Raw genomic sequence first — 23,137 nt, 5'->3', positions numbered from 1 at the left:
TTTCCCCTGAGGGCGATTGTAGCACTTGGACTGATGCTCTGACAGTGGTTACACACAATAGAATGAATTGAAGTTGGGATATTTCTATATCTCTATATGGCTCAATATCAATCCTAGCAAGAATCTTATCATCTAACAAGAAAGAACCTAACCGTATCCCCTTGGCATCCAAAGGAATTCCATTGCTGATTTCCTCACCATCAACATCCTGGGAGTTACCATTGACCAGAGCTACCATTGCAGCACTCGGGGAGGGCTGAGAGTCTGTGGAACTCTCTTCTCCAGAGAGTGGTGGAGGCAGGGCCATTGAGTATTTTCAAGGCTCGGTTAGATAGATCATTGACTAACAAGGGAATCAAAGGTTATTGAGGGTGGGCAGGAAAGGGGCTTTGAGGTCACAGACAGATCAGCCATGATCTTATTGAATGACAGAGCAGGCTCAAGGGGCCAAATGGCCTACTCCTGCTACTAGTTAGTATGTTTGTATGAGACGTGCGGTGGTTGTGAAGAACACTATTTAAGGTCAATTTCTCTTTCTTTTTCCATTACCTGTCTTGGCTTAATAACTTTGCCAAATAAAAATCTATCATTCCATCTACCCCCATAATCCTTGACTCTCTTGTCAAACAAGAATTTATCCAACTCATCCTTAAAAATATTCAATGACCCATCTTCCACTGCTCTCTGGGGAAGAGAATTCCACAGACTAACAACCCTCTTGAGAGAGAAAAAAAACTCCTCATCTCCTCCTTAAATTGGAGACCCCTTACATATTAACTGTGCCCCCTAGTTCTAGTCTCTCCCATAGTGGGGAGCATCTTCTCAGCATCCACCCTATCAAGTCCCCTCAGAATCTTACACGTTTCAGTAAGGTCACCTTTCATTCTTCTGAACTTTAAACGGATACAGGCCCAACCTGTTCGACCTTTCCTCATAAGACAACCCTTTACCCAGGAATCAGCCGAGGCAACCTTCTCTGAGCTGCTTCCAACGTAATTATATCTTCTTTCAAAGAGGGAGATCAAAACTGCACACAGCACTCCAGATGTGGTCTCACCAACACTGTGTGCAACTTTAATAATAAGGCAACATCCCATTTGCCTTCCTAATCATTTGCTGTACCTGCATGCTGTTTGTGATTCGGCAGAGAAGTCACTGAGCAGTGCCCAGAAATGGGAATCATGCTCAGTTTTGGTTCTCTCCTTGAAGCTTAAGAGCTTGTGTCTAAAGACCAGCTTATCAAAGCCACAGGGCTCCCAAAGCACCTTTTGAAGAGCAGATCTGGACTGCCTCAACAGGAAAGGGTAAGAAGTTCTTAAATGTTGGGGTGCCCTTGCTTTGCATAACCTTTATTCTTTACCCATTTGAAAATGAGCCTCCAGCGTGTCTTTCTGTTGAGGAGGCCCCTTAGCCATTCAGTACGTGGAGGGCAATCTATTTTTAAACCAAGTTGTGTAACGGAGACGCATCTGACTGGAGAGAAACACGAAGGAACATTCTCCCACACAATAGCTGGCCGTCGTGGTTTGGGAGGGGCCGAAATGCCTTTACACAGGTTTGGAGTCTGTTTAAGAAAACACATTTCAAAAGACCATCTACAACAATGAGCGGAAACAGGAAGTTCCCACCTTAAGTATTTTCCCTGTAAACTTTTGGAATGTTTTGTTTATTGATATGACTGTGGCCCTTCTGTATTTAGACAGCAAAACCCGGACATAGGTTGAAGGCCCAGCTAGCCGGTCCTGAGAAATTTCACTTCTTCCCTTCACTTAAAGGAAAAAGTCATTAGAACATAAAAAATAGGAGCAGGAGTGGGCCATTTTGTCCCCCGGGCCTGCTCCCCCATTCAATTAAATCATGACTGATCTTCAACCTTAAGTACATCTTCCTGCACTATCCCCATATCCCTTAGTATCCAAATATCCATCAGTGTCAGGCTTGAGTATACTCAATGACTGAGCACCCACAGCTCTCTGGGCTAGAGAATTCTAAAGATTCACAGTCCTCTGAGTGAAGACGTTTCTCCTTATATTCTAAATGGCTGAGCCTTTATCCTGGGACTGTGTCTCTCCGGTTCTAAACTTCCCAGCCAGGGGGAAACATCCTCCCAGCAGCTACCCCAGGAGGTGGATCCATCAACTGAGGCCCAGGGTTGGAATTCGAGTTGACGTTGAGTTCACTGATCTCAGCCAAGAGCAGCGGTAGTGGATCCACTGCCCGTTCAGAGACCACTTTCCGGATCGTAACAACTTACTCCATAAACAGATGGTTTTCCCCGACTTGAATTCAGTTTTCAGTATGTTGCTCAATTTCCCATGTCCAACATGAATTTTTTTAAGACGCTGAATCGTTGCTTCATTAAAGTATGAATACGCACCGAAGCTTTGATTCATTCATGAAGACCCCATCTTAGATTGAACACTCTATTCCACATCCTGTTCGGGTGTAGAGTGAGGCCTATCCATTTTTGTGTGGGCTGCCGGGAAATTTCTAAACTGGGCTCAATCTTAACACCTCTGCCACCGACCCACCCACACCCACCACCCCCCACCCACCCTGTCCAAACCCGGCCCAGTGAGAATGATGTAAGAGAGGAGGTGGGGGTTTAAATTAGGCTGGGGTTGTGAGTAATTTCATCTTTGTCGACTTTGAGGTAGGCCGAGGCTCCCCTTAGATACAGGCAGGCAGGGGGAGGCCTACTTTAAATTCCAAGACCTCAGCCCAATGACATTATCCTTTAGACTCCTGCCTCAGGCTGAGAGCGGGGTTTCCCTCTCACCCGCCCTGACACACGCACACTTGCCCCAGAAAAATCCAGGCCCAAAACGTCTAGATTTTAAAACGGGATCTGTGTTTTTCCCCCAGTTATAGCTGTGTTGATTTTCTGATGGGAAACAAAGCAAAGGTGAGAACTCAAGTCAGTGATCCCGCTCATTAAGTTTTGAATTAGGCAGATTTATCTGGGAGAGATGTTGCTCCAATGTTTTGCTGAAGTTATTCCTACACCTATTAGGCCACAGCTGGAGTACTGTGTGCAGTTCTGGTTGCCACACTGTTGGAAGGATGTGATTGCACTGGAGAGGGTGCAGAGGAGATTCACCAGGATGTTGCCTGGGCTGGAGCGTTTCAGCTATGAAGAGAGACTTAGTTTTCCTTAGAGCAGAGAAGGCTGAGGGGGGACCTGTTTCTGTTAGAGGTATACAAAATTACGAGATTCATAGATAGGGTTGATAGGAAGAAACTTTTGCCTTTAGTGGAGGTAACCAGGGGGCATAGATTTAAGGTAAGGGGCAGGAGGTTTAGAGGGGATTTGAGGAACAATTTTTTTCTCCCAGAGGGTGGTTGGAATCTGGAACACACTGCCTGAGGGGGTAGTAGAGGTAGGAATCCTCACAACACTTAACAAGTATTTAGATGAGCACTTGAAACACCATAGCACACAGGGTTACGGGCCAAGTGCTGGAAAATGGGATTAGAATAGATAGCTGCTTGATGGCCGGCACGGACACGATGGGCTGAAGGGCCTATTTCTGTGCTGTATAACTCTATAACTCTATGACTCTGGTGCCCTCCTGCAGTGTGTCCTAATAGACCCATCCCAGAGAGATCGGTGAAGGGAGCCATTGTTCTCAAATTTTCATGCTTTACGTCTGAACAGACAGGAACAGGCCTCTGCAGGCATCTGGCTTTTAACAACACATCATGCCACCCTCTGATATACCGTTCCCCTGTGACCAACCTTCATACCTGCACCTAGGCGGATTAGCATCGGCAGGATATTAAACTTCAGGTGGAATCGTGGCTGACCCCGATTCTGACTACAGTCACCATCCACCGCTCCCCAGCACTTTCTGGTAGGATCATGAGGTAGTCACTTGCGGGGGTAGAATCTGGGGCTGATTCTCCGCTCCTAGGCAAATTATTCAGCTCAGATCTAGGCTTAAACCTGCGAGTAGTCAAGTGGCACAATCATCACCCTAAAACCAACCCTTTAATATTCCCAACAGTTTGAAACCAGTTATCCTCTTCCCATTCCACGACTACTTTGTCATTATTTGAACTTATAAGCAGCAATAAAGGTGAGCTCTGATTAAGTGGAACAGTTGGAGAATGCAAAATTCAACAGCAGTAGTGGGAACAATCCATGTCTTACCCAAAGGAATTAATTAAACTGGAAAAAGTCCATGTCTTCTGCCAGTTGACAGGCAAACAAAGAATTGCATTCATATAGCAATAGCATTTATATATTCACATCAAGGCAGCATTTGACCGAGTGTGGCATCAAGGAGCCCTGACAAAACTGGGGTCAACGGGAATCAGGGGGAAAACTCTCCACAGGTTGGAGTCATAACTAGCACAAAGGAAGATGGTTGTGGTTGTTGGAGGTCAATCATCTCAGTTCCAGGACATCACTGAAGGAGTAGTGTCCTAGGCCCAATCATCTTCAGCTGCTTCATCAATGACCTTCCTTCCATCGTAAGGTCAGAAGTGGGGATGTTCGCTGATGATTGCACAATGTTCAGCACCATTCACAACTCCTCAGATACTGAAGCAGTCCATGTCCAAATGCAGCAAGACCTGGACAATATCCAGGCTTGGGCTGACAAGTGGCAAGTAACATTCACGCCACACAAGTGTCAGGCAATGACCATCTCCAACAAGAGAGAACCAACCATCGCCCTTGACATTCAATGGTTTTACCATTGCCTAATCCCCCACTATCACCATCCTGGGGGTTACCATGACCAGAACCTGAACTGGACTAGCCAGATAAATGCTGTGGTTACAAGAGCAGGTCAGAGGCTAGGAATCCTGCAATGAGTAACTCACCTCCTCACTCCCCAAAGCCTGTCCACCATCAACAAGGCACAAGTCAGGAGTATGATGGAACACTCCCCACTTACCTGGATGAGTGCAGCTCCCACAACACTCAAGAAGCTTGACACCATCCAGGACAAGCAGCCCGCTTGATTGGCACCCTATTCACAAATATTCATCACCTCCACCACCGACACACAATGGCAGCAGTGTGTACCATCTTCAAGATGCACTGCAGGAACACACCAAGTCTCCTTAGAAAGCATCTTCCAAACCTACGACTGCTACCGTCTAGAAGGACAAGGGCAGTGGACACTTGGGGAACACCTTCACCTGGAAGTTCCCCTCCAAGCCACACACCATCCTGACTTGGAAATATATCACCGTCCCTTCACTGTCACTGGGTCAAAATCTTGGAACTCCCTCCCTAACAGCACTGTGGGTGTACCTACACCACATGGACTGCAGTGGTTCAAGAAGGCAGCTCAGCACCACCTTCCCAAGGGCAATTAGGGCTGGGCAATAGACATTGGCCTCTCCATGAATAAATAAAATGAATAAAAGCATCATCCCATGAATAAATAAAAAAAGTGCCTTTGATGACTTCAGGACATCACGGAAATCTTTGGAATTCTCTACCCCAGAATGTTGTGGCTGCTCAGTCATTGAATATATTTGAGACAGATTTTTGAGGTAGATTTTTTTAAGGTGTATGAGGATGGTGCAGGTAGTTGGGTTGAGGTGGATCAGCCATGATCTTACTAAATGGTTGAACAGGCTCGAAAGGCCAAATGGCCTGCTCTTTCTCCTATTTCTCATGTTCTCACATGCAATGACGTTGGAAGTGTAGTCACCGATTGTAATATTCGAAACATGGCAGCCCAATTTTCCCTCAGCAAGCTCCTACAAACAGCAATGTGATAATGGCCAGATAATTAGTTTAGTGACGCTGAGTGAGGGCTGAATATTGGCCCCAGACATGAGGGATGTTTCCCCTGATCTTCTTCGCAATGGTGCCATGGGATCTTGTTATGCCTGCCTGCAAGGGAGGACAGGGACCTCCGTTTAATGCCTCTGGCTGACAGTGCTGTCTGGAATGCACTGCAGCGTCATCTCAGGTTTTGTGCTCTCTGGAGCGAAACTCAAACCCACAGTCTTTTGGGTCACTGGGAAACGGCGATACCAGCTGAACCATGGCTGACATAATAGAAAGAAAGATAGACAGAAAGATAGATAGATGATATATGAAATAGCTAGTTAAATAATAAATAAATAAGATAAAGTCTTTCATTCGCAGAGTGCCTTTTGTACTTTCCAAAGCACTTTACAAGCACTGTAGTCATTGATGTAATTCAAGAAATGAGATTGCCAAATTGCACACAGTAAGCTCCCATTCACAATAATATGATAATAATGTGTTTTAGTGATGTTGGTTAATGGATAGACAGCTCGTTTGTATAGATGAGAGGGAGGAGATAGTATTTAATTGCAGAAAGCATCTATAATTCTTTTTTATTTATTTTCTGTTCTCCCACATTTTGACTTGACGCACACAAGCAATACTCACTCAATTCCAGATCACACCGTCTCCGGTCCATACTTTTCTCAGGCGTAGTCGCCCGCAGGCTTGATCCCAGTTGCTTCAGACAGTGTCACTTTGGACTTAATACCAGCGCCTGCAAGCAAATTCTCCACTTGTGGATAGCCTGGCTCGATACCAGGAACTCTGAATAATGACCCAGGGTGGGGTGATTCTTAAAGCTGTACAACATTAATAGAAGCCAGTCTTTTCAGGAACTGTTATATTTTTATTTACAAGGATAATGAACAGTTCAAAACGATTGCTTGCAGTGAAGAAAAATTTGGTAACAATAACATGAGTGAAACTTTGGTAAAAAAATATACACCTCGGAGCTCGTTCTCTACAATAAGCGTACATCACATGCCGAAGGTTTAGATTAGCTGTATGAAATAAATTTTCTTACACTGTGGGCTTTTTACAAACAATCACCGGTAGACTATGCTTTCCATAAGTAAACCACGTATCTTATGAATCAATGTCAGCAGTTTAATTAGAATTCGGGCATAATGGGCCAAGGTTTAACAATCATAGTGAAAGAAAGAACTTGCATTTATATAGCGGCTTTCATGACCACAGGATCATCCTTCACAACCAATGAAGTACTGTTGAAGTGAAGCCACTGTTGTAAAGCAGCAAACACAGGAGCCAAATAGCGCACAGCAAGCTCCCAGAAACAGCAATGTGATAATGACCAGGTCATCTGTTTTCTTTTACTGATGTTGATTGTGGAATAAATATTGGCCAGAAAGCCAAGGAGATCTCCACTGTCTTTCTTCAAAATAATGCCGGGGAACCTTTACATCTATCTGAGAGGGCAGGTGGTTTAATATCATATCTGAAAGGCAGCGCCTGGCCTGGACAGAGTAGATAAGGTAAAAATATGTTTCCACTGGTGGAAGGGTTGAGAACCAGAGGGCACTGAGTTAAGATGATATTTTTTCATCCATTCATGGGATGTGGGTGTCACTGGCTGGGCCAGCATTTATTGCCCATCCCTAATTGCCACTGAGAAGGTGGTGGTGAGCTGCCTTCTTGAACCGCTGCAGTCCCTGTGATGTGGGTACACCCACAGTGCTGTTAGGGAGGGAGAATTTTGACCCAGTGACAGTGAAGGAATGACGATATATTTCCAAGTCAGGATGGTGAGTGGCTTGGAGGGGAACTTCCAGGTGGTGGTGTTTCCATGTGTCTGCTGCCCTTGTCCTTCTAGGTGGTAGTGGTGGTGGGTTTGGAAGGATTGGCAAAAAAAAAGCAATGCTGCCAGGAGGAACAGCGCGTGGTTAGGATCTGGAATGCACTGCCTGAGAGTGTGGTGGAGACAGATTCAATCGAGGCCTTCAAAATGGAATTGGATAATTATCTGAAGAGAAAGTATTTTTAGAGCTACAGGGAAAAGGTGAGGGAGTGGGACTTGATGAGTTGCTTTTGCCAAGAGCCAGCACATACCTGATGGGCCAAATGGCGGCCTCCTGCGCTGTAACCATTCTATATTCTCGGATAGTGCAGCACTGCAAGGTCGGAAAGTGTGTCCAGATTTTCACTTTGTGCTCAATCCCTGAAGTGGGACTTCAACCCGCAACTTTCTGACCCAGAAGCAAGAGTGCTACTCACTGAGCACCAGGTAACTAAAAGCTTGATCGATGAGGTCGTTTTCAATGATGGTCTTAAAGGGGCAGAGAGAGAGTAGGCACGGCAGGAAGGTTTAGGGAGGGAATCCCAAAACTGGAATAACGATGTATATGAAACATCTAGTACCTTGCCTTGTTCCTTAGGAGCTCCCAAGGAACTTTACAACCACTGAGTCACATCTGAAGTGCAGCAATGGTGTTATGTAGACAAGTGCAGCAGGCAATTTAAACACAGTGAGCTCCCAATTATAACATATGACCACTCAAACTGCTTTTGGTGATGTTGGCCGAGGGTTTAGAGTTGACCAGGAAACTGAGAGATCTCCCTTGCTCTTCTTCAAAGCGTCCCATTAAATCTTTTATGGCTGCTGTAACAAGCAGACCAGGCCTCAGTGTAACATCCCATGAAACGCGGTTCCTCTGACAGTGCAGCAGTCCCTTAGCGCCACACCCAAGTGTCAGCCTGGGTTTTGTGCTCAAGTCTCAGACATGAGATTTGAATGGATGACCACGTATGCATTGTTGACTGTTGATAGTTTACAGGCTTTAGCCAGATTTGAACTATTTTACACTTTCATCGTAGAATCATAGCACGATACAGCATTGCTCCATCATGCTCAGGGCAGACCTGAGCTACAGAAGTCAGGAATGTCCTACGTTCAATCCCTGTTCCACTCTGAGTTAGCTCACCTCAGCTGAGGTTCTATAACTGCTCTCTGCACCAAAGTTTCCCCAAATTTCCTGGCCAACTTGGCGCACGGTGCAGCCCCTTTAAGATGGACGCTCGGCTGTGCGTGCGTCCATCTTCCAGGAGAAAGTTGCTCGTTGTGTGGCACATTTCGGATTGCTGTGTGGTGGTGTGCCCGTGTCACTTGGAGGGAACATTACTCTGCAATCCTAAACTAGTGATTGGCACATCGGCCAGACGGCAATGCAAGTATAACTTCAAGGGCAGGTGGCAGTGCCAACGAGCATAAATGAGATAACATGGTGCCTTCAGTAAAACTGGTATGCAGGACTTGCTCCATAATTGGACAAGGTCTTTTTTCTCAAACAATAACAGAAAATGCTGGAAAAACTCAGCAGGTCTGACAGCATCTGTGGAGGGGGAAAAACAAAGTTAACGTTTTGAGTCCCCATGACCCTGGAGAAGGGTCTGAAGAAGGGTCTGATGCTCTGAAGAAGGATCATACACCCTCGAAACGTTAACTTTGTTTTCCTCTCTCCATCGATGCTGTCAGACCTGCTGAGTTTTTCCAGCATTTTCTGTTTTTGTTTCAGATTTCCAGCATCGGCAGTATTTTGCTTTTATCTTGAGGTCTTCTTTCTACTGGTTCATATACGGGAGACAGGACTCAACTGAATGCCCAAAGGGGGTCAACTTATCGACAGCCTACCCAGTCTGAAAGTGCGGTGGGTGATGCAAAGCGGGCGGTCTCCTGGTCTGCGTGACCTGTCTAGTTTCTGCCAATGAACATGAAGCAAATCTATGTTTTTCCCTAAGGTGTCCACCAAATATTGGCCCGAGTGTCCCTCTAATCCTCCAGGATTGCCACTGAAATGGCCAGGACCTTTCTAACCCTTGTAGGTCATGCCACATCACCGCCTGTCCATTGTTGCTAATGCAAATGTTTCCCCTTCTTCAACCACTTTGCAGCTGTGATAATGGCTATGGAAGCTTCTGGTGAAATGCGGGAACATAAATGGATGCCAAATTACTTAAACCGTCTCCTGTTGAGATAAACAGAAACATATGAAGTGCAAAGATCAACGTACAAGGTAGAATAGCCATGGTGAGCTTTTAAAATATTAATACTCATTCTGTAACATCTATGCAGTTCGGCCTGCAAACTGTGGAGTCATGACCTCATTAACCAACCGTGAGAAGACAGAGTAAATCAGTCAGCTGACTGTAGGGGGACAATCTGCTAAGAGTAGACTCATTTTACGTAGGTGGGAGGAAGAGTTTAGCAGAAAGGCCATAACTGATGTTAAAAACAAAAAATGTTGGAAAAACTCAGCAGGTCTGACAGCATCTGTGGCGAGAAAGACAGAGTTAACATTTAGAGTCCGTGTGACTCTTCCTCAGACAGAAGAGTAGTGCTGCTGAGTTTTTCCAGCATTTTTTGTTTTTGTTTCAGATTTCCAGCATCCGCAGTATTTTGCCTTCATCATAACTGATATACTCGGTTTCTCATTAGCAAGTGCAGACATCATTGCACGGACTCATTGAAGAAACATTGGCTTAATGGCATTATGTATTTATACACGTACAAGGTACAGACACGAGCACACATTGGGAACTTATCTAGACTTACTGAAGCCAATGTAAGCAGTAATGATGATGTGTTTTCTGAGGAGTCCCCTGTACATGATGTAAATCTATTTTTATTGCTTTCAAGCGATTGTGTTTTATCACAGGTAGGTTATCCAAAATCAGGCTGCCTGGAAACCGGAATTGTCCAAAAACTGGACATTCTTCTCTTGGGAGATCTGGGTGTCACTCCCAGAACCCAGTAAGTGTAGGAATAAAGAGGCCATTCGCAGGCTGACCCCGGAGGACGGGATTAGCCAGAATGGTGAACATATAGGACCTGATTCCATTGCAGCGCTTTAAGGTCTGCTTCCCCCACCGATCCTCCCCATGACTGCCTGTTCCACTGGCGGGGTAGAGTCAAGGATTCTCTCTGTAGGGGTCTGCAGACCTGGGGGGATCCCACATTATAGTCAGAGTGACAGAGCTGTGTTACATATTCTGTAAGTGGAGTTGGGTCCATTAACTCCTTTCAACCAAAAGGGACCTACCTGTATTTATTTTCACTAAATCCCAGTGAAGGGATTGGCGTAGTGAGGGTGAGGTGAGGGATGAGCCCCTGGCAATGCTGCTTTATGAGTTCCAGATTAGGTCTCAGTCCTGCATCATGCGACGACAGAAAACATCTGTCTAGTCCTCCAGTCTACCGGCGGGTAATTCAAAATCCGGGAAAATGTAAAATCCGGCACAGTCTCCATCTCAAGGGTGCTGGGTTTTTAGCATTGTTAATGTGTCTCATTGACTTGCTTTAACAAAGAGTGTTACTCAACCATTTCAGTGTTCTCTAATTCTCAGATTTCCATGGGAGATCAAGGAAGTGTGACAATCTCCTATAAAAAGCCACTGCACAAGGTGTTAAGTCGCATCCTTTACAGCAAATGTCGCGAGTCATTGGCTAACTAACGGGCTAGAAGCTCTTCCGATTGGTTAGTGAGGAAATGCAAAACATAGTGTGATATTGAGCACTGAGTCCAGGGTCAGTGACTATTTTCTTTGGAATGACGGTGTGTCATGAGCTGACGCGACAACTCAGCATGACTGATAACATAGCACTTACATCACACTGGACCAAAGGCCTGCTGACTGTTGCACTGGTCATCGGCACACTGGCGGTCTCAGAACTGGTGAAGCCAGCTTTCTTCCTGATCATGCACAGCCTATTGAAACAGGCCCGGTATCCATCTCTCACCTTTAGGCACAGATCACACGGAGAGCAGATTTTAACTGATGTGATTCAAACAGAAAGTGCACGTCTTACGCTGAAGGGGCCCCTTTTCGGAGAAGTCACACCCCTGTACTTTTAACAGTTCATATCAGACACTACACTAGTGGCCTTTGGCAGATTCATTGCTTCCTGCCTCTCCATTTACAGCCTGCCCGCCCAAGGGATGTTGATGGGTTGGGATTCAGTGTTGTTCTGCCTCCTTGTTTTGTTCCTCGGTAACAGAAGGTTTTGAGGAGAAGGAGCTAATTCATTTTCCATGCAGCAAGTCTTCCTGCATAGTTTGCTCTTACTGCATGCATGTCATTAAAGAAAGTTTGTACAGGTTATGAAAAGTGTCGACCAGTTCAAGAGCACAGGGTCCTCCTGTAGTGAGGGGCCAGGGCATGGGGCGAGTAAAGGATAGGGAGGAGAGAGGGAAATATGAGGGACAGTGAGAGGGAAGCAGTTAGAGAGGAGAGGACGTAGAGGAGAGGGAAGGGAAGAGGAGGGGGGGAAGGAAGGAGAGAAGATCGGAGAGGAAGACAGGGGCAAAAGGAGGAAGGGGAGGGTGAAGAGAGGTAAAGGGAGGGAATGGGAGAAGTGGGGGGGGAGCAGAGGCAGGAAGAGGATAGGAGAAGTAAAGAGGAGGGGAGGAGGAAAGGAGGAGAGGTGGGGAAAGGTGGAGGAGAGGGGAGTAGGGAGGGAAGGGGAGAGGGTAGGAGGGTAGGAGTGCGGATGGAAAGGAGGAGGAGGGGAAGAGAAGGGAGAGGAGGAGAGGGGGAGGAGAGGAGGAGGAGAGAGGAATGGAGAGGGGGAGGGAGGGGTAGAGGTTGGCAGGTGGTAGCACGAAGGAGGAGGGGGAGGAGAGGAGGAGGTGAGAGAGAGAGGGAGGGATAGAGGTTGGGAGGATAAGAGAGGAGGTGAAAGATTCAGCTCTGATACCGACTTCAATGCAGGTTAAAATTGGATGGGGTGAGAAATGAGTTTTGTACCATGTTGTGTTCACCAGTGTGTTTTGTATATACCTCCGAGCAATGCAGAGATAATACATTCCAGGTTATACAACGTGCAAGAAATTTATTTCCAGTTTGTTTACTTTTCTCTGAGTCATCACACCAGGCTTAGCTAATCAAGCACAGACCAGTTAACGGACACATACAATCAAACACAGAACAATTGAACCATTGAACGCTGCACACCCAATCCTCTCAGTTTCTCAATAGTTGAGGTTAAAATTGCGCCCCACCACCCTCATCCGAGTCCTTATCATGTTTGAGAAAACTATAACATGGAAGCTGTGAGTTTCCATGGTGCCAATGGCTCAGTGGCCAGCTAATGTTCTCTGCCTGGGTTTACACTGTGTCCCTGAGAGTGGTGGGGTCGGGGAGTAGGGGAAGGGGAGGTGGTGGGGTCGGGGAGTGGGGGAAGGGGAGGTGGTGGGGGTGGGGGGTAGGGGTTGCTTTGGACCTCATACTCACTTCAGGGTGGAGGTAAAATTAACTTATCGCGGGCACTTCAAGAATAGAGAAAGCAGAGAGCACATCTTACCTGCTGGTTTAACAAGCAGAGGATGATGAAGATAAAAATTCCCTGAAAACTGTTGACGATGGTGAATAAATAGGACATCATATTCTCTGAACCCTGAAACTGGAACAGGCTGAAAATCCAGGGGCAGCCCAGGACAAACACTTGTGCGAAGGCTTTAAACGTTAGCATTCTGTAAAGAGCAGCGAATTCGGTAAGACAGGAGGAGCAGTGAGTTATAACGCACCGCTGTTGCTGGTTAACTTAGCACTGTTAGTTGAAAGTACAAATAAGTATCTCAATTTAAATTGCTCCTCAATGTTCCGTCATTGTCGGAAAGTGAAGAACGACCTTAGCCTTTATGTTCCCTCCGAGGCCTGCTAACTTCACATCTTGTCCAGGGCAGATCAGTATCAACTGTGGCTCAATGGGTGGTATGCTCATCCTTGAGTTAGACTGCTTTGGGCTCAAGTCCCATTCCAGAGGCTTAATCACAAAATCTAGGCTACCATGGCAACAGCACCGAGGGAGCGCTGCACTGTCAGCGGCGCTGTCTTTCAGATGAGTTCTGCCCTGTTGGGCAGATGGAGAAGATCCTGCAGACAATATTTCAAAGAAGGGCAGGGGAGGTTTCCCCAATATTTATCCCTCAACCAAAAGCACTGAATCAGATTATCTGTTCATGATCACCTCTTTGTTTGTGGGACCTTGCTGTGCACAAAATGGCTGCCACATTTCCTACACTGCAACACTGACAACGCAATAGTACCTTGTTGGCTGTTAGGCACTTTTGCAACATCCTGAGGTTGTGAAAGGTGGTATAGAAATGCAAATCTTGAACTTTGAGCTTAATGTTGTAGGGCAGTTCTGTGTTTGTGATGTCTCTTATCGCACCTCAAAGCATTTCACACCTCATTGACTGAAGTTATTACTTGGGGAAGTACAAATGTGTCAAGGCCGGCAAAGATAACTTCCACTGTTGTGAAAGTGTCACCGATAATTGGAGGTCAGTGAGCGGAACCCTGCATCTCACTGACTGGAGCAATAAGCAGAGAGCAGTGTAACTACTGTCCTCTCACACCACCTTAAAATAGGTTCTAGTGGAGTCACCACAAGCACGCATAATCTGTCTGTGATATTGTTCAAGTGACAATTTGCATTCTGCTTTAATACCGGTCTTAATCCTGTTTAATTCCATTGGTTAGGAAAGTGATGCTCATAAAAATTGGGTGTTTTTTACTAATATTTTCAGAAGTAATTTTTAGTCTTTTATGTACAAGAGGAATCCATTCTGGGGGTCCCTCTGTTTGATTCCTAGGAACAAAATTAGGCCATTCAGCCCCTTGAGTTTATTCCGCCATTCATGACTGATCTGTACCTCAACTCCATTTTCCCGCCTTGGCTTCATATTCTTTGATACCCTTACCCAGTAGAACATCTTCGATCCCAGTTTCCCAGATAGAAAGTTCCAACTGACCCTCAGCATCCAAAGCCTTTGTGGGCAGAGAATTTCAAATTCCACCTTCCATTTGTGTGAGGAATTGCTTCCTTATTTCTATCTCCTTATTTCCCTCTTGAATGGCTTCGTTCTAATGTTAAGATTAAGGCCCCTTGTTCCCAATTCCTCCACCAGTGGGAATAGTGCCCTTGTAATTAACCTATCAAATCATTTTAACATTTTAAACACCTTGATCAGATTACTCTCTAATCTACTGAATGTTGCACATTTATATATTTGATTTTCCACAGAGCAATGCAGAGATGACACTATTTTCTAAATGTGCAGGAACTTTATTTCGAGTTTTATACAATGCTTTAAAGTGCCCATGCCATCCTTCCAGAAGCTACTAGTAGCTTCCGTGGTGTCGGTTTACTTTGCTCTGAGCCCACACCCAGGCTTAACCAATCAAGCACAGCAAGCATGGATCAGTTACCAGACTCTCAGAATCAAATGCAGAACAATTGGACATGACACTGAATTCAAGGGAATGCAAGGCTGGTCTATACAACTTATCCTCATCACTTAACCCCTTAGCTCTGCTGTCATCCTCATGAGCCTGCATCACACCCCCTTGAAGGCTGATATATCCTTCCTGACTGTAGTGCCCAGAACTGATGCAGCAGTCCATAGGGAGTCTGACCAAGACTCTGCACAACCAGAGCGTAACATGGGGAAGGTTTGTGTGTATGAATGTTAACTCAACACAGAGGCAGGTTTGGGGATGAAGCCTGTGACAATTGAATAGCTTGTTACCACTTGGGTATGGACACACCTAGGAGAAGTGGTGGGGGGGGCGGTGGGAGGGAGAGAGAAGAAAGAAAGCAGCAAAAATTCTGGGTACATCTGAAAGAAAGTTCTTTCCCTTCAACCGCCCCCAACCCCGGTAACGCTTTAGTTCAGAACCCAAGGTTCACTTGCCTCATGTCCTTAATTTTTGTGACTTCTGCATTCAGGTGCGTGAGCTGTGCCTTCAGTATCCAGAGCGTCACAGCGAAGAGGGCTGTATTAAACTGTGGGGAAAGTAAGAGGGAACAAAATCATTTAAAGCAGTGAAGACAGCTTGTTATAACACCAACCGGCGGCGTTCTGGGTTGTTTTGAGATAGAATCTATCCAGCCTTTGCTACTCTTTGTATCAATGAGTTCCACATTCTTACCAATGTTTGGGTAAAATAGTTTCTCCTCAATCTCCTAATGGATTTATTGATTAGTATTTTATACTCGTGGCTCCTGATTTTGTAATTAACTATTCGAATTGTGGCTATTGGCCGACCTCCCATTTTCACCATAAACTCGAGCTCATCCAAAACTCTGCTGCTGATATCCTAACTCAGGTCAAGTCCAGTTCACCCACCACTCCCTATGCTCATCTTTCTACATTGGCTTGCAGTCCGAAAACGCCTCAAACTTAAAATGTTCAAACATCTCCATGGCCTCATCCTATCTATTTCTGTAATCCCCTCCAGCACCCCGCCCCACCGAGACATCTGCACTCCTCCAATTCGGGCCTGTTGAGCATCCCCAGTTTTAATCTCTCCACCATTGACGGCTGTGTCTTCAGTTGCCTGGGCTCGAAGATCCAGAGTTCCCTCCTCAACCTCTCTCCCTTCCTTTAAGACATCCCTTCACCCTTTGGCTCATTTCCCCTCATATCTCCTTATGTGGCTTGGTGCCAGATTTTGTCTGAAACATATTTACATCAAGCGTTTTGGGATGTTTTATGACGCGAAAGGCGCCATATAAATCCAAATCGTTGTTGCTGAGGTGTGAAAGAACAAGGTTTTAATTTCTGGGTAAACTTCAGTAGAAAATAATGCTGTGCCCTGACAGGCACGTGCTTCAGTGTACAGTTTACTTCAGAACACACGGGGACTCTGGCTTCTGGCTGACAGCTTGTCAGTGAAATGGCTGAGTAATTAAGCCTTGGCCTCCCCTCACTACGGGAGAGGCCTGAACCTCTGAAGCTCCACTGCCTTTCCTTTAAGGTACTTCCATAGCCTAGCAATAAAGGAACAGAAGTAAGCCATTCAGCCGCTCGAACTGACCAAGGATCACTTCCACTGTTACCACCCGCCATTGGCATGTGTGGGAAGGGTTTGCAGATCGATAATCAGCCCTTTTGACCACGTTATGGAGGGACCTTCCCTGGCCAGCGGAACTCCGACCCAGAGCTTTTGGCTGAGGGGCAGGGACGCTACCCCCTGCACCACAAAACGACCTCAACGTTGTTATAATTTTAGCTAAAGGGATAAGCACAAAGTGGGCGTTCCTTGAACCTCCTCTTCTCAAACGCCTAAAAGATGATATAGTTACCAGAACTATTGTGCAGAGTGGGCCAATGAAACTCCAGATAAATCCATCCTCAACTGTCAGCCAGCAGCTGAAACAGAATAGAAAGTTGAAACAGTCAGGGACATCAGTGGGATCCTCTCCATCTCACTGCCCCACCCCTTCCTCACCATCACAGAAAGTTCCCTCAGAACCCTTTGAACACCCCTTGAAGGTTCGCGTTATTCTCTGATAGATTGCAGCCTTGGCTACATGAAAGAGACCAGTAGAACGTAAATCATACTCGGTGATCTGAAGGTTCTATTATATAATGTTTGGCACTCTTATACGATGACCTCGGTTCTATTTATGACTGACTGCGCAGAGGAGCACAGCGCATGAGTGCGACAGGTCCCCAAGCACAGTAACCAACTCATAGCTGCTTAACTTTAAATGCTGCAAGATTGAGCCGATATGGAAATGACCAAAAAGAACCATAATAAAGAGCCCAAAGGTTGGATGAACCACCTGGACACCTTATAAACTCAGCTTTGCAATGGACTGGAGTTATACTGCAATTGGTGTGATACTTTTCAGTGGAGTTTGGGTGTTATATGAGATAATGCATTGGAGGGACACTGCTGGCCTTGGCTGATGGCATTTGAAAGTACTTTACAACTACGTGTGGTACTGAAAGTCAGCCGTGTGATTCAGTCGATGATGCTCTTCATTAAATGTTTAATCAACAAGAGTGCAAGATGAAATATGGGGCCGGATTTTCACCTTCGAGGTGGTGGGGTAGCAGGAGCTGGGGAATTCCCTGGCTGGGCCCGCCTACCTTGAGAGAAGTTGCCAGGAAGGATGGGACACAGCTGGGCCTCTGCTGACCCGGGAAAAGGTTTGGAGGCAGCCACAGGGGTTGCCGGGGGCGGAGGGGGACTGTTTCAAAGGACAGCCTCGGTGGTGTGGGTCTTTGTCCAAGTTATAATGAAATAAGTAAGGCCCTCTAGCCCTCGACCCTCACACCCCCTCACCACCCCCCCCACACACTCCCCATGCCCCATACAAGCCGCCTCATGACCCCCATGACAAAGTATGCCACATATCCACCCACTACGGCTCCTCATGCATCCCCATGCCTTTCCCACCCCCCCACCCCCCCGCCGACATCCATGGCCCCTCATGTCACCCATGCCAAGCTGTGGCACTTCCATGCCCATTTACCTATTAGACACTAATAAACCTTATAGTGAAAATAGGGTGCATAAAAAAAGCTTAAAAAAAAGCCATTCATCAATAAATTCCTACTTTCTTTAAAAAAAAGCCTCCTTTTGACCAGAGGCCAATAAAAGTGTCAATCATCCAGACCCTTTAAAGTATCAATAGCTGAAACTGCAAGCACTTTCAACAGTCTGGGCTCTCAGCAAATAATGCACAATGAAGCAGTTGAAACAGCTGAACCTCAGAGAAAACATTGCTTGTTTGACAGCTCTGACTCGCTGATCTCTTCTGTCAATTGCACAGTGTTTATTTAGACAAGATAAAGTTGATTCAAGTACCTGCAGTTTCTGCTATTGGTACTTTAAAGGATCTGGATGATTGACACTTTATTTACCTGTAGTAAAAAGGAGTTTCTTTTAAAAGGAAGTGGAAAGTTACCAATGAATGAATGTTTTTCTTAAAGCTTTTTTCCATACCCCGTTGTCACTAAAGGACTCATTAGTTCTGTAGAATGTCTAGGGGGTGAATGGTCATGGATGTGCCATAGCTTGCCATGGGGCATGTTAAAGGGTGGGTGGCATACCTTGGCATGGGGGCAGGAAGGGCCAGAGGGGGTGGGTGGAGTGCATCCTTGGTTTAGGGGGGGCATCAGGGGGACCTTTTGAACTTACCTTTCAAAAGGTCCCCTCAGGCGGACAATGGTTCATGACACCTCTGAAGTGCCAAGATACACAACTCTTTCAAAACCTTAGCCCGATTCCATGAAAATTTCAGAGGGCTGGGACACGCCTATCTCCGTATGTTTGGGAATGCAGGATGCCGACTCATGACCTGAATCAGCTCCCTTAAAAGGCCCTACCGCAAATCAGGAACACCAGGAATGGGGTTTGGGAACGCTGGGATCGGGTCCTGGCTGCCATTTTCTCCGCTCCCCGGCTCTGTGAGAATCCAGCCCATTGTGACTGTTCCTGAGCTACACACTTTACGAAGGAAGTGAAGACTTTGGAGAGGGTGCAGGAGAGATTTACCGGAATGATTCTAGTGAGGGCTTACAATCACGTGGTTAGACTGGAGAAGCTGGGATCGCTGTCAGAGCAGACAAGGATAAGAGAAGGTTTAATGCAGATGTTCACATTCAAAGAGAGCTTAGATAGAGCAATCAAAGAGAAACTATTTTCAGTGGCGGTAGGGTCAATAAACAGAGAGCACAGACTTAAGATATCCCTGGGGTTTTCTCCATCTTTTATGTCTCTGTCAGGAGATGACATAACGGTGGTGTGCTGGTGGTTGGAGGTATGGGGGAGGTTTTGGGGAAGATAGTACTGGGAGGATTTAGATGGTCTAGTTTTTTATTCAATACTCATTCTTTGGATGTGAACAAGGCCAGCATTTATTGCTCATCCCTAATTGCCCTGAAGGAGGTGGTTTAATGACAATGCTCCGGCCACCATAGTGTGTGGGGCAGGCTTATTGGGACCAGCTACTCTCTTGCTGCCTGCCAGTCTTGTGAGTTCAGATGTTACTTACAAACGGTGTGTTCCATAACCAGTGGAATATGTTGCTGCAGAAATGATCACTATCACCGCTGGCATTCCATATCCAAACGGGTACATGAACCATCGCAACACTTTGCGGGCACAGGAGTTGCTTATTTTCTGGAGGTTCCTGACCATGAGGTGAAGATGAATTCCTTCCACGCACATCCAAGCAAAGGCTGCTAGAAAGAGGTAGTGCAAAAAACCGGCAATGGTCCCACACACAACCTGAAATAAAGAACGCAGGTTCAATCTCATCCTCGCTAAACACCAACCCTCACTGTCTCTTACCTTCGTTTTTTTTGTGTTTGTGTATTTATTCTGGGGATGTGGGTGTCACTGGGAAGGCTGACATTTATTGTCCGTCTCTAGTTGCCCTTGAGAAGGTGGCAGTGAGCTGCCATCTTGAACCACTGCAGCCCATGTGGTGTAGGTACACTCACAGTGCTGTTAGATGGGAAGTTTAGGATTCTAACACAGAAAGAATAAAGGAATGGCCAATATATCTCAAGTCAGGATGGTGTGTGTGACTTGGAGGGGAACTTGGAAGTCGTGGTGTTTCCATGCCTTCTGCCCTTGTCCCCTTGTTTGGTGGATTCGCTATATGCTGCTGAAGAAGCCTTGGCAAGTTACTGCACTGAATTATGTAAATGGTACACACAGCAACCATGTTGAGCTGGTAATGGAGGGAGTTAATGTTTAAGGTGGTGGATGGGATGCCAGCCAAGCAGACTGCTTTGCCCTGCACACATCCAGGCATGTACCTTGGAGGCGGAGAAGAGCTTTGGGGAGTCAGGAGGTGAAATTCTCACCGGAAAATATCAAAGCAGGTCCATCTCCAAAACACCCCTTCCTTTCCTTGACTTCTCTGTCTCTATTTCTGGGGATAGACTGTCTACCAATATTCATTACAAGCACACCAATCCCACAGCTCCTCAACTCCACTTCCTCACACCCTGCTTCCTGTAGGGACTCCATTCCATTTCCCCTGTTTCTCTGTCTTCATTGTATCTGTTCCAATGATGCAACCTTCCACAACAGCTCTTCCAACATGTCTTCCTTTTTCCTCAATCGAGGACTTCCCCCTGTGGTTGACAGGGCCCTCAACTGTGTCCAACCTATTTCACACACTCCTGCCCTCACCCCTTCCCACCCTTCCCAGGACCATGACAGGGTTCCCAATGCCCTCACTTTCCACCCCCACCACCCTCCGCACTCAAAGGATTATCCTCCACCATTTCTGCCAAATCCAGCATGACCACAGCCAAACACATCTTCTCCTTCCCTCCTCTATCACCATTCCAAAGGGACTGTTCCCTCTGTCATGCCCTGGTCCACTCCTCTATCACCCCCAGCACCTCAGCTCCTGTTCACAGCACCTTCTCATGGAATCACAGGAGGTGTAACACTTCCCCCCTCCTCACTGTCCAAGGCCCTGACCACACCTTCCAGATGAAGCAATGATTCACTTGCACTTCTTTCAACTCGATTGTATTTGCTGCCCACAATGCAGTTGCCTCTACACTGGGGGGAACCAAACGCAGACTGGGTGCCCGCTTTGCGGAACATCTTCGTTCAGTCCGCAAGCCGTGACCCCCGACCTTCTGGTCGCTTGCCATTTTAATTCACCGTTTTGCTCTCACGCTGACATCTCTGTCCTCGGTCTGCTGCAATGCTCCAGTGAACCTCAGCGCAAGCTGGAGGAATGGCATCTCATCTTCCGATTAGGCGCTTTTTCAGCCTTCTAGACTCAACGTCGGGCAGAATTTTGCCCTCGTCGGGCGGGCGCGATTGGTGGGCCCAGGAGCGCCCATGAAGCCAACTGCTGCCCCGCGATCAGGCTCTGACATGGATTCACCAATTAACGGCCAGCCGGTGTGAAACACGCGCTGTAGCGCTCAGCACTGCCGGGGTGGGGGGCGGGGGCGGGAGGAGCACAAGCGGGGAAGTGTGCGCCTGCGCAGGTGGGTGCGTCCAGTAAAAGCTCCCTGAGACACTGAGCTGCCTCAGGGAGCCGAAGATTTTTAACAACAAAATCAAACGTATAAAAAGAATGAAAACATGTCCCTGCTCATTTGACTCTGTCAGATGAGCAGGGACAAGTTAAATGTAAGTGTTAAAAGTTCTGAATTTTTAAAAAAAATCGCTGGTTGAAACCTCATCCCTTCCGTGGATGAGGTTTTGCCAAAAATGCAAAGGCCGCTTGGCCCTTACGCCCGCCCGCCAACCGAATGCTTCGTTGGCAGCGAAAAATTTGAGTCAGTTGGGTTTTTAAGGTCCTTAACAGGCTGATTAATTAATGGCAGGCGTGGCTCCGACCCCAGAGCATGCCCGCCGTCCGAAATATCGCGCGTCATCTTACGCTCGTTAGGGTCGGGCGCTCGCCCGTCCGGCGAGAGAAAAATTCTGGCCATTGATGTCAACAACTTCAGACCATGGACTCTGTCCTCCATTTTGCAATTGCTTTCCCCGAGTGCCCGTCTGTATCTTCCTCTCAGTTTTGCTTTCAGACAGCGCTGACTTTTATTCTGCTATTAACACCTACTCCGGACCAATGCTTTGTTCCTTTACTACTACCATTTTCTTTGCCTTTTATTCCATGATATCATTGTAATTTAATCCCCCCCCCCACCATCCTTTAGCCTATCTCTGACCTTCCCTTTTTCAACAGAACACTTCTGCCTCTCTTGAGAAGAGAGTCTGGACTCGAAATGTTAACTCTGTTTCTCTCTCCACAGATGCTGCCAGACTTGCTGAGTTTTCCTGGCACTTTTTGTTTTTACTTATTGTCAGGTCAGGCCTCGTTTTACTGCCTCATGTTAAAGAAGGCCCTGCAAACAGGCTGCAATCCTTCAGTGGCAGTGATGTATTACAGGAGTCCGAGTTGCTATGACAACACGCACTTGCACACGCATGTTGTAGTCTAGAGCTACGGATAGTGATTTTTTTTCATTCTTTCATGGGGCGTGGGTGTAGTTAGCAAGGCCAGATCCCTAATTGCCCTTGAACTGAACATACAAACAAGGAGTAGGAGAAGGCCATTCAGCTCCTCGAGGCTGCACCACCATTTAATAAGATAATGACTGATCTGATTGTAACCTGAAATCTACATCCCACCTACCCCTGATAACCTATCACCCCCTCGCTTACCAAGAGTCTATCCAACTCTGCCTTAAAAAGATTCAAAGACTCTGCTTCCACCACCTTTTCAGGAAGAGAGTTCCAAAGACTCAAGACTCTCCGAGTGAAAAAATTTCACCTCATCTCTGTTTTAACTGGGCGACCCCTTATTTTTAAACAGTGACCCCTAGTTCTAGATTTTTCCACAAGAGGGGACATCCTCTCCACATCCACCCTGTCAAGAAACCTCATCGTCTTGTATGTTTCAATTCAGTCACCTCTTACTCTTCTAAACTCCAGCAGATACAAGCCTAGTTTGTCTAGCCTTTTCTCATAAGCCTTTCTGTCATAAGACAACCCACCCATTCCAAGGTATTAGTCTGGTGAACCTTCTCTGAACTGCTTCCAACGCATTTACATCCC

General features: G+C 46.5%; 1 protein-coding gene across 1 annotated transcript in view; it reads right to left on the bottom strand.

Annotated features, from left to right (window-relative positions):
* LOC144668763 (uncharacterized) overlaps window positions 1-23,137 on the bottom strand; it is a 121,031-nt gene that overhangs the window by 55,218 nt on the left and 42,676 nt on the right. The window contains exons 14-19 of the mRNA XM_078531094.1: window positions 19,587-19,822; window positions 16,884-16,950; window positions 15,490-15,581; window positions 13,095-13,263; window positions 11,400-11,531; window positions 6,386-6,470 (exon numbers count right to left, since the gene is read on the bottom strand). Of these exons, the coding sequence (XP_078387220.1) occupies window positions 6,386-6,470; window positions 11,400-11,531; window positions 13,095-13,263; window positions 15,490-15,581; window positions 16,884-16,950; window positions 19,587-19,822 (781 nt within the window). The remainder of the gene's footprint in view (window positions 1-6,385; window positions 6,471-11,399; window positions 11,532-13,094; window positions 13,264-15,489; window positions 15,582-16,883; window positions 16,951-19,586; window positions 19,823-23,137) is intronic.

Source organism: Cetorhinus maximus, chromosome 28, assembly GCF_964194155.1.
Source record: "Cetorhinus maximus chromosome 28, sCetMax3.hap1.1, whole genome shotgun sequence".
Lineage (NCBI taxonomy): Eukaryota > Metazoa > Chordata > Chondrichthyes > Lamniformes > Cetorhinidae > Cetorhinus > Cetorhinus maximus.
Note: the sequence above shows the minus strand (reverse complement) of the source record. Positions and strands in the feature narration are given on the sequence as shown.